Source organism: Leucopleurus acutus, assembly GCF_964270905.1.
Source record: "Leucopleurus acutus genome assembly, chromosome: 5".
In the NCBI taxonomy this organism is placed as follows: domain Eukaryota; kingdom Metazoa; phylum Chordata; class Mammalia; order Artiodactyla; family Delphinidae; genus Leucopleurus; species Leucopleurus acutus.
The window spans coordinates 55,052,591-55,065,331 of record NC_139147.1 but is presented as its reverse complement, the minus strand read 5'-3'; the positions used below and the strand labels follow the sequence as shown (position 1 = coordinate 55,065,331).

Genomic DNA, 12,741 nt, shown 5'->3' with positions numbered 1-12,741 from the left:
AGAGAGTTCTTAATCCCAGCAATCTCTTTCCATCTTATCTTGTATCATTAAATTCTAGTTACACTGGCCATCATTCAGTTGCTCCAACTTGCTGTTCCTTTGGCATATCTTCTCCCCTGTCCTCACATGGCAGGCTCTTTCCAGTCCAAGGCTCAGAGCCAGTTCCTCTCCCCATGAGGCCTTACTACCCACAAGAGTCTGTTCTTCAGACCCTCCCCCTCCTCAAGCCGGTAGCCCCACCTGGCTTATTCACTGCTAGATCTCAGGTACCTAGAAGAGTACCCTACCCATGGTGGGCTTTTAATAAATGTTTGTGTAGTAAGTGAAAAATGAGTGGTCAGACCAGGTCAAACACACTTCTTATTTTCACTGGTAGATTTCTATTAATATATGCTAAGACTGTTGAAGATTGTTCTGTTGTGTAAGGAGGGAGGCCAGTGAAGAAAGAACATTTCATTGTCAGCCCATGTTGAACATGAGATCAGATTCTGGCTGTATCTTGAAGGTAGCAACCACAGGATTTAGTGTCAGGCCAGAAGTGAGATGTGAGAGAAGTCAAGGAGTCAAGGATGACCCCAAGGTTTTTAGCTTGAGCAACTGGAGAAATGGGGTCACCACTACTGAAATGGGGAAAACTGAGAGGGTAAGTTTGCTGAAGGAGTAGGGGGAGGAGTTTCAGGAGTCAGTTTGGGACATGAAGATTTAAGATACTTAAGACCCTTAATTCTCTAGGCCTCAGTTTCCTCAATGATAGGAGGCATGTAATAGTTGTGAGGATTTGAGGAGTTAATGTACACAACTCAAAAAAAATAATAAAGCACGTAGAGAAAAATAGGTTAAGAATAGTCATTAGATCATTGAGCTTTTACCAAATCCTCTGGGCGTTAGATACGAAAAACTAAAGATGATTCATGAAGGTTTTTCCTGGTAGGATTTTAGACTGAATTGAAATGGGTTTTCTTTGGTATAGGAAGAGGCTCAGTAATTCAGTTGGAAATTAAGATATGAATTCAGAGTATCTGAAGACATCTGTCTCTTGGTAGAGATCTGCAACCATGAGAGCATCCACCCCCCAACCCCAAAAAACTCTCATTCACTCACTATTTTTTGACTATCGGAACCTTCAGCAACAAACCAACTGAGTCTCTACTATGTGTAGTGCAAAATGCTAGATTATGGAAAGTCAATATCTGTGAGATAGAATTCATAATATTATATTCTGTGGATTGTTGTGAACATTTACCAGAGCTTAACATTATAAGCTAACACAAGAAATGCATGGCTAGTATTACTGTAGGAAATCCCACAAGTCTTCTTGCATGCTGATACAGAGGCAGAGCAGTGGAAGATTTGAAAATGTGCACAGTGCATTCCCTCTTCACAGGCAAACTTTGAAATGCTTTCAGTGCATTTACTTGGCTTTATTGTTAGAGAAGAAATTTCACAGGCAAAATTATCGTCTTAAGAGTTGATAGCATGCAATTAAACTTAATTTTTCAAAAGTTCTCAACAAATCTTTCTGAAGACTTAAAATCACAATTTCCTTTATATAGAACATATCATTTCATATTATCATTCTCTAGGTAACTTGTAAACCACTTAATACCTAAAGCCCCTCATGTTACTTTATATCTAAACAATCATTTGAAGCCTAATTATTCATAAATACGTCTTCTATTCCAGAGTAAGTTTGAGAAAAGCCAGGGCTCACATCTGTCTTGGTTTTAGTCAGAGTAAGGTGAAGGTACCCAGTTGTACAACTTCCACACTTTGATACCCTGAGTAACTCTTTACAGAAAGACTTCATTGTTGGTTTAAGGTAAATTCTTGGCATGTTACACATACAGGTGTTCACTGTAGGAGCACATAATAATAATTGAAGTTAATGTTTACTGAGCACTTGGTAAGTGCCAAGATTTGTTTTAGGCCCTTTTCATATATTAACTTCGTTAACTATCACAACAGTCCAGTTATCCCAGTGTAACAATGAGGACACTGAAGAACAGAGGGGTGTTAAGACTTTGTCCAAGATCACAGAGATTGTAAGTTAGGGTTGGGTTTCAAAGCCAGGCGCTATAGCTACAGAACCTTGTTCTAAGCTCCTGTACCATATTACCTCCTTCCAGAAGTCATAGGTTAGGGAAAATGTGGTGAAAAGCACTTAAAGAACTAGTTTCTTGTTTCATAAGTAAAATTTGCTGTATAAGTTAAATTATATGTATAATTTGTTACTTAATTATTTTAAGACCAAAGGTTTTTTTTGGGGGTTTTTTTTTTGGTTTTTTTTTTTTTTTTTTTTTTTTTGCGTTACGCGGGCGTCTCACTGTTGTGGCCTCTCCCGTTGCGGAGCACAGGCTCCGGACATGCAGGCTCAGCGGCCATGGCTCACGGGCCCAGCCGCTCCGTGGCATGTGGGATCCTCCCGGACCGGGGCACGAACCCCTGTCTCCTGCATCGGCAGGCAGACTGTCAACCACTGCGCCACCAGGGAAGCCCTAAGACCAAAGTTTCAATTAATTGTTTTTATTTTCCATCTCCACAATAAAATATATTGTTCACTATTCGTGGGCAGGAGCTACAGTGATTATAGTAAATGTTAATTGTGATTTTTGTTTTCTCTTTTCCCAGTTTCATGGTTTTCTCCAAATGAAAATATCCTCACTGTTATTTTCCCAATTTTGGCTATACTTCTATTCTGGGGACAGTTTGGTGTTGTGAGTAAGTACTTACTTCTATTTTTCATTTATGTTATACTGGTTAAATTGCTATTTCTGGCAGACAATGCTGGTGAAATATTTTATTTAACCAAATTGTATTAGCAAGCATGATAACATGGTAAATAAGAATATACAGTCACTATTAATATTCTCCTTGAAGTCTATATTGTTCCTCATACTTTGCTTCAGTTCACTTTTAATTCCTAAGAAGGTTTTTTTTTCCTTAGCTTCTTAAGAATGAACATTGGGAATCCTGATAATAACAATACCTTTGACTCAACTGGTTTTAATATTTATAGAGCATTTACACATACATTATTTTCTTTGGTAAAGAGATGGTTACAGCCTACATTGGTGTTGACAAGATAGGATGACGTAGAAGGAGCGATCAAGATGGCGGAGTAGGAAGCCCCTGAGCTTACCTGCTCCCATGGCACACCAAAGTTACAACTATTTACAGAGCAACTGTCTCTGAGAACGACCTAAAGACTAACAGAGAAGGTACTCTACAATTAAAGATATAAAGAAGAAACCACAACAAGATGAGTAAGAGGGGCAGAGGTGTGGTCTTGTCAGGACCCACACTTAAGGGTCCTTAAGTAGGAGGAAAATCACAACAATGGAAATCCTCCCCGAGGACTGAGGGGTCAAGCCCCACATCCACCTCCCCATCCTGGGGGTCCTAAACCATGAATACAAGTGCCCAAAATGTCTGACTTTGAATACCTGTGGAACTTATGTTTGGGAGAGCCAGAGAGCTGTAGGATACCAAGACTTTGCTCTTAAAGGTGTGCACAGAAACTTACTTGCTCCAAGTCCCAGCACAGAGACAGCAGTTTGACAGGTGTCTGAGTCAGACCCACTTGCTTATCTTGGAGAGCCTCACTGAGAGACAGGAGGCAGCTGGAATTCCCCCCGGAAGGGAGATGCTGGCGGCAGCCATTTTTGTGATCTCGTTCTACCACTCCAACACCTTCACTGGAGGGCACCATATTGGAATCCTCCCTCTAGCATATTAGCTCTGGGGACCGGCACAGCCTACCAGCAATCATGCAACTTGTAGCATTTGCATGCTGACAGGTTGCACAGCCAACAGTGCTGGGGAGCCTATCATGCCCACCAGTGTGCCCACAGGAGTTGGCCTCACACACAATAAAAGGGCACAAAGAGTCCACATAGGGGATACCCCTGGAGCATCTGGCTCTGGTAGCCATAGGGAAGCTTGCTGCTGGGCCCCATAGGACATCTACATAAGGCCACTTTTCTAAGATTGGGAGATGTAATGGACCTACCTAATACATAGAAATAAACAGAGAATTAAGCAGTATGAGGAGACAGAGGAATATGTTTCAAATGAAAGAACAAGAAAAACTCTCAGAAAAAGAGCTAAATGAAACAGAGATAAGCAATCTACCTGATAAAGAGTTTAAGGTAATGATCATAAAGATGCTTACTGAACTCTGGAGAAGAGTGGATGAACACAGTGAGAACTTCAACAAAGAGTTAGAAAATAGAAAAAAGAATCCATCAGAACTGAAGAATACAATAACTGAAGTGAAAAATACATTAGAGGGGATCAACAGTAGATTAGATGATACAGAAGGACAGATCAGTGATCTAGAATACAGAGTACTATAAATCACTCAAACTGAACAGAAAAAAAGAATTTTTAAAATGAGGATAGTTTGAGGGACTTTTGAGACAACATCAAGTATACTAACATTCACATTATAGGGGTCCCAGAAGGAGGAGAGAGAGAGAAAGGGGCAGAAAATATATTTGAAGAAATAATGGCTAAAACTTCCCTAATCTGGGGGATGAAAGAGATATTCAGGTCCAGGAAGCATAGAGAGTCCCAGGAAAGATGAACTCAAAGAGATCCACACCAAGACATATCATGATTAAAATGACATAAGTTAAAGGTAAGAGAGTTTTAAAGGCAGCAAAAGAAAAGCAACACTAGTCACAATCGTGGGAATTCCCATAATGTTATCAGCCAATTTTTCAGCAGGAATTTTACAGGCCAGAAGGGAATGACATGCTGTATTTAAAATGCTGAAAGGAAAAATCTTACCACCAAAAATATTCTACCTGGCAACATTATCATTCATAAATGAAGGAGAGAGAAAGAATTTCCCAGACAAGCAAAAACTAAGAGTTCATCACCACCTTACAAGCTGGTTCATAAACCAGCCTTACAATAAATGTTAAAGGGTCTTCTTTAAGTGGAGAAGACAAGGTCATAACTGGAGATAAGAAAGTATATGAAAGGAAAACTCTCACTGCTAAGGCAAATATATAGTAAAGGCAGTGGATTGTCACTTAAAAAGTGAATGTTAAATGACAAAAGTTGTAAAATCAAGTATAACTACAGTAAGTGTTATTTGTGTATACAAAATAGAAAGATGTAAGTATGACATCAAAAACATAAAACAGGGTTGGGGGGAGTAAAAACATAGTTTTCAGAATGTGTTTGAACTTAAGTGACTATCAGCTTAAAGCAATCTGCTGTGTATATAGGTTCATGTATGTAAACCTCATGGTAACCACAAACCAAAAACCTATAATAGCTACACAAAAAGTACACAAAAAGGGAAAGGAACCGAAACACAAAACTAAAGAAAATCATCAAACCATGAGGGAAGAGACTAAAAGATGAAAGGAACAGACAAGAACTACAAAAGCAACCAGAAAACAATTAACAAAATGACAATAAAAGTGCATACCTATCAATAACCACTTTCAATGTAAATGGACTAAATGCTCCAATCAAAAGACACGGGATGGCTGAATGGACACAAGAACAAGACCCATCTATATATGCTGCCTACAAAAGATTCACTGCAAACCTAAAGACATACATGCACTGAAAGTGAAAGGATGGAAAAATATGTTCCTTACAAATGAAAACAAAAAGAAAGCTGAGGTAGCAGTTCTCATATCAAGGAAAATAGACTTTAAAACAAAGACTTTAAGAGAAGACAAAAAAAAAAGTGTTACATAAGGATAAAGGGATCAATCCAAGAAGAGGATATAACATTCATAAGTATTTATGCACTCAACAAAGGAGCACCTAAATATATAAAGCAAGTAGTATAGGAAAATTGACAATAATACAATAGCTGGGGACTTTGATAGTCCACTTACGTCAGTGGATAGATCATCTACACAGAAAATTAATAAGAAAATATTGGCCTTAAATGACACATCAGACTTGATAGAATTAATAGACATATATAGAACATTCCATTCAAAACCAACAGAATACACACTCTTTTCAAGTGCACGTGAAATACTCTCCAAGATAGATCACATGCTAAGCCACAAAACCAGTCTCAGTAAATTTAAAAGGATTGAAATCATATCAAGCATCTTTTCCTATCACAACAGTATGAAACTAGAAATCAGTTACAAGAAGAAAAATGGAAAAAACACAAACAAGTGGAGGCTAAACAACATGCTACTAAACAACCATTGGGTCACTGAAGAAATCAAAGAGGAAATTAAAAAATACCTGGGACAAATGAAAATGGAAACACAATGATCCAAAATCTTTGCATTGCAGCAAAAGCAGTTCTAAGAGGGGAGTTTATGGTGATACAGGCCTACATCAAGAAATAAGAAAAATCTCAAATAAACAATATAACCTTATACCTAAAGGAACTAGAAAAGAGGAACCAATAAAGCCCAAAAGTAGTAGAAAGAAGGAAATAGTAAGGATCAGAGCAAAAATAAATGAAAAAAAAGACTTAAAAAAAAACAGTAAAAAAAGATCAGTGAAACTAAGAGCTGGCTTTTTGAAAAGATAAAATTTTGTGAACCTTTAAGCCATACTCATCAAGAAAAAAAGAGAAAGGGCCCAAGTAAATGGAATAAGAAATGAAAGAGAAGTTACAATTGACACCACAAAAATACAAAGGATCATAAGAGATTATTACTAACAGTTATACACCAGCAAATTAGACAACCTAGAAGAGATACATAAATTCTTAAAAACACACAATCTTCCAAGACTGAATCAGGAAGAGATAGAAAATCTGAGCAGTCCAATTACTGGAAGGGAAATTGAATTAGTAATCAAAAAACTCTGAACAGACAAAAGTCTGGGAGCAGATAGTTTCACAGGTGAATCTACTAAACATTTAAAGAAGAGTTATTACCTATCCTTCTCAAGCTATTCCAAAAAAATAGAAGAAGGAATACCCTCAAATTTGTTCTGTGAGGCCAGATTTACCCTGATACTAAAACCAGTCAAAGACACTAGGAAAAAAAAAATACAGGACAATGTCCCTGATGAACATAGATGCAAAAATCCTTGACAAAATACTAGCAAAATGAATTCAGCAGTACATTAAAAGGATCATAGGCTACAATCACGTGGGATTTATCCCAGGAACGCAAGGATGTTTCAATATCCACAAATTAATTTAACATGATACGCCACATTAGCAAGACAAAAGAAAAATATCATTTGATTACCTCAATTGATGCAGAAAGAGCAGTTGACAAAATCCAACATCCATTTATGATAAACACTCAACAAAGTAGGTGTACCCAAGATAATAAAGCCACGTATAACAAACCCACAGCTAACATCATATTCAATGGAGAAAAACTGAAGTCTTTTCCTCTAAGGTTAGAAACAAGACAGGATGCCCACTCTCACCACTTTTATTCAACATTGTATAGGAAGTCCTAGCCACAGCTATCAGACAAGAAAAGAGGTAAAAGGCATCCAAATTGGAAAGGCAAAAGTAAAACTGTCATATTTACGTATAACATGATGCTACATATAGAAAAGCCTAAAGACTCCATGGAAAAAATGTTAGAACTGGTAAATGAGTTCAGTAAGTGGTAGCATACAAAATCAATATACAGAAATCTGTTGTATATATATTAAGAATGAACTATCAGAAAGAGAAATTAAGAAAGCAATCCCATTTACAATTGCATCAAAAAAAATAAATTTAACCAAGGAGGTGAAAGACCTATAATCTGAAAACTATAAGACACTGATGAAAGAAATTGAAGACAACACAGACAAATGGAAATATATTCTGTGCTCATAGATTGAAAGAATTAATATCGTTAAATTGTCCATACTACCCAAAGCAATCTACAGATTTAATGAATCCCTATCAAAATACCAATGGCATTTTTTAAAGAACTGGAACACATAATCTTAAAATTTTCATGGAAACACAAAAGACCCTGTATAAACAATCTTAAGAAAGAAGAACAAAAAAAAAAAAAAAAAAGAAAGAAAAACAAAGCTGCAGGTTATCACTCTCTTTGATTTCAAACTATACCACAAAGCTTTAGTAATCAAAACTGTATGTTACTGGCACAAAAACAGACACACAGATCAATGGAACAGAATAGAGAGCCCAGAAAGAAACCCACACACTTATGGTCAACTAATTTACAATAAAGGAGCCAAGACTATACAGTGGGGGAAAGACAGTCTCTCTTCAATAAATGGTGTTGGTAAAACTGGACAGGTATGTGGAAAAGCATGAAACTGGACTACTTTTAGTAGTCTAAACTTTTAAACTTCATTTATTTATTTATTTGTTTGTTTGTTTATTGGCTGTGTTGGGTCTTCGTTGCTGCGTGCGGGCTTTCTCTAGTTGCAGTGAGTGGGGGCTACTCTTCGTTGTGGTACGCAGGCTTCTCATTGCGGTGGCTTCTCTTGTTGTGGAGCATGGGCTCTAGGTGCACAGGCTTCAGTAGTTGTGGCACATGGGCTCAGTAGTTGTGGCTCACGGGCTCTAAAGCGCAGGCTCAGTAGTTGTGGTGCATGGGTTAGTTGCTCCACGGCATGTGGGATCTTCCCAGACCAGGGCTTAAACCCGTGTCCCCTGCATTGGCAGGCAGATTCTTAACCATGGTACCAGGGAAGTCCCAAAACTTTTAAACTTTTAAAATGTAAGATTTATTTCTCATCTCCCTATAGCACACTGAAATAGTCATTGAAGGCTAGTAAACATTTATATAAGGCAAGGAGTAATTAATGGCTGATTTCATTTATTTATTTTATTCACTAGTACAACCCTTATAAAATGAAAGCTAGTAAAATATTGTAGTGGATTGACCTATTATATATTTCATGAATTTTACTCAGAAGTTTAAGTCATGTGTATCTAAAGTGATACATAAAAATGGAAGGGAAATGACTGATTATGTATTCTAAGGATTCTTTTCAATGTATGGCACTCTGGAAATGCTTTGTGATTTCAAATCTGTTCTCAACTTTTGTATAAGAGGGCAAAAAAGAGGGAGAAAGGGCTAAGGGAGAAAACTGTCAAGATATTTCACAACTCTTACTTTCAAAACAGTGTCTAAAATTCTTGTGGAAATTTTCTTAGAATTTCAGTAAGTCTTTTATATTAAGAAAAAGACTGGTACAGCACGAAGACCTTGTCCACTGATGTTAGGGAAAGTCTTTATCCCTATTGGCAGCCTCAGGCCTTAAGGCCTACGTCATATGATTTAAATAGGCAATAGCCTTTTTCTAAGATCATGAAATCATTTCGCTGAAGTGTGATTTGTTGCATTTGGATTGATTGAACTGTGCTGATCGTGACATTACCATTAGTAACATATTATTTTTAGTGGACTGAACCAGGAGTGTATTCACTATCAGCCATATTCTTACAAAATAAGCTTTACCATTGTTTTTCTGACTTAAAAAAAAGTAATACGTATCACTTTAGGATACCTTATACAACATAGGAAGTCTAGAGAAAAAACAAAAATCATCTAGAGTCTCACAGCCTGGAAATAAACTATTGAGGTATTCTAGTGAATTTCTCCTTCCCTTTCTTTCTTTTTTCTTGAAAAAGGAAAAACCATAAATGGACTCATATAGCTTACATACTTGTAAATGCTGATTTGCCTTCCGTGTTTTCAGAAATCTTTTTGTAGTTGCCTGTGCTCTACTTTTATGGATGTACTATAATTTACTTAACTCTCATCTTGATGGATATTAAGGATATTTCCAATTTTTCTTGATACTATGAAAGTATCTAGTGTTACATACCTTTAGTACATGCTAAAGGTATGTAACACTAGAAATGGCAGAGACGGTATTTTACGCCTCATGATACATGTTGCCAACATGTTTTCCAGCACCATTGTATCAATTACTACTGCAGGTGAGAATACCTGTCTTTCACCTCACAAGCTTGACATCATTATAATTCTAAAATCTTTGGTAATTCGATGGTTAAAAAACATCATCTTAATTTTCATTTTTGTGTTAGGGTAAATGTTCTTTTTTATATGTATTCTATTGGTCATATTTTTTGGGGGGCCATGCCTTGTGGGATCTTGGTTCCCTGACCTAGGATCAAACCCGTGCCCCCTGCAGTGGAAGCACGGAGTCCTAAACACTGGACCAGCAGGGAACTCCCTTCTATTGATCATATTTTAAGGAATGTGATCATAAACCCAAAAAAATATTTTAGTGGCAATTTTTTTTTGTAAATAATTTTTTAACATCTTTATTGGAGTATAATTGCTTTACAATGGTGTGATAGTTTCTGCTGTATAACAAACTGAATCAGCTATACCTCAACATATATCCCTTTATCCCCTCCCTCTTGCGTCTCCCTCCCACCCTCCCTATCCCACCCCTCTAGGTGGTCACAAAACACCGAGCTGATCTCCCTGTGCTGTGCCGCTGCTTCCCACTAGCTATCTATTTTACATTTGGTAGTGTATATATGTCCACATAGTGGCAATTTTTTAATTAGGCTCATCTTAGAACAAGTAAATGTAGTGTGTGTGTGTGTGTGTGTGTGTGTGTGTGTGTGTGTGTGTGTGTGTGTGTAGGAGGTACCTATATACTTGATTCACCCAGCCTGCGCTCACATTTAAAGGTGTTTTTGATAATAGTACCTAAATATTTGTAGAGCTCTTGCTTTGTGTGATAAGCACTATGCAAAGTACTCTACATCTGAAATCACATTTACTTCTTTCAGGAACTCTATGGGGATAGATACTGTTGTTATCATTCCCATTTTATAGACAAGAGACAGAGGCACAGATTGGTTAGGCAATTTGCCCACCATCACCCAACTGTTTCTTGGTAGTACTGGGATTTGAAACAGTGCTATTTACCACTACATTATAGTGCCTCCCTGTCTTGAAATTATTTGGAATGTGTTTTTGTTTTCTTTTCCCAAGAAGGGTGAACCTATATCTGGATATAGACACTGAGTAAAAGAAACTGTTATTTATAGAGTAGAATGTGGACCCACTTTATTTATTCAATAAATGTCTTTTGACAGGGTACCTACTGATTACTAGGCACTGGGCGGTATGCTAGAGATGTAGAAGTGAAATGTAAATTGCCCCTGGCTTTGTAGCACTGCTCTGTGCCTTCTGTCACATCTTCAGGATAGATGTGAATCTAAATCTACTTCTCCCTTGGTACGCTTTGTAGGAGGCCTCCTGTTTATGGCCTGGGGATTCCACCAACAGGAAAGCCCCCTTTTTCCCCACTTGCTGCTTGGTTTTGCATTTTTTATATCAAGAAAAAGACTTGGGGCTTCCCTGGTGGCGCAGTGGTTGAGAGTCCGCCTGCCGATGCAGGGGACACGGGTTCGTGACCCGGTCGGATCCCACATGCCGCGGAGCGGCTGGGCCGATGAGCCATGGCCGCTGAGCCTGCGCGTCCGGAGCCTGTGCTCCGCAACGGGAGAGGCCACAACAGTGAGAGGCCCGCATACCGCAAAAAGAAAAAAAAAAGACTTGAATCAAGTCTTTACATGCTCTAAAGTATTAATAGTAACTCAGACCCATGACTTTCTAAGTTTCTAGTTCCTTTTAACTTTTTCTGTACTTGACCTCAGGGGGTTTCTCTCTGGTTTTTCTAGCTCTGAGTGTCATTCTTTTTGGTGATCCAAGATAAAACCTAAACCCTGTGTCAGCTAAACATCCAGTTATGACAGCAGATTATGCTTTCACTTTGAGGAGAAAGAGTTTCTTTATACCAGAACTGTATCTTGAACTGTATCTCAGGATGCCATCGATCCTACTGAGAAAGAAGCCTTGAGAAGACTTCTAAACTCTGGAAGCCAAGCCAAGGGGTCCCAAACGTGGTGAGCCTTAGACCACATTTTGAAGACAAAGGTCTCTCACAGGAAAATGTTCCTAAATACCTTTGCCTTTAGCTTTAACTTACAAGCTTTTAAGCAGAATCTTATGTTTAGCACACAGCTCAGAGAATCCTCGAATCAAACACTGAGCCTTAACCAAAGTAACAATTTTCTTAATAGTATTGCATTTCAGGTATTTTGTTTTTGTTCTGAAAACTGTACCAACTCAGTTTTCCACTGCACTGACAATTATGTTTCTGGCTGATTTTCAGGGTTGTCCTTCCTTACTCTTTGACAATATAACAGGTATTTTCTATCATTTAGATGTTTGATGAATGATTTCAATTGCTGCCCATCGAGACCTGTAGTTTTTATAGGATTAAGGTTCAACTTCATATCAAGAACTGGATAACATCGGGGAAGGGGAAGGGGAAGCTGGGACGAAGTGAGAGAGTGGCATGGACATATATACACTACCAAATATAAGACAGATAGCTAGTGGGAAGCAGCTGTATAGCACAGGGAGATCAGCTCGGTGCTTTGAGACCACCTAGAGGGGTGGGATAGGGAGGGTGGGAGGGAGACGCAAGAGGGAGGGGATATGGGGATATATGTATATGTATAGCTGATTCACTTCATTATAAAGCAGAAACTAACACAACATTGTAAAGCAATTATACTCCAATAAAGATGTTAAAAAAAAAAAAAAAGGTCAGTGGTTGCTAGGAGTGGGTGGTGGGGAGGAGAGATGCACAGGCAGAGCACAAAGGATTTTTAGGCAGTGAAGATACTCTGTATAATATACAATATTGGATATATGGCATTATAAATTTGTCCAAACCCATAGAATGTACAGCACCAAGAGTGAACCCTAATGTAAACTATGGACTTTGGGTGATTATGATGGGTCAATGCAGGTT

At 38.1% G+C, this 12,741-nt stretch overlaps 1 protein-coding gene across 3 annotated transcripts in view; it reads left to right on the top strand.

Annotated features, from left to right (window-relative positions):
- Positions 1–12,741, top strand: part of CD47 (CD47 molecule) — a 53,797-nt gene that overhangs the window by 20,800 nt on the left and 20,256 nt on the right. For all 3 annotated transcript variants that reach the window (XM_082839838.1, XM_082839837.1, XM_082839839.1), the window contains exon 3: positions 2,629–2,718. In XM_082839838.1, the coding sequence (XP_082695964.1) occupies positions 2,629–2,718 (90 nt within the window). The remainder of the gene's footprint in view (positions 1–2,628; positions 2,719–12,741) is intronic.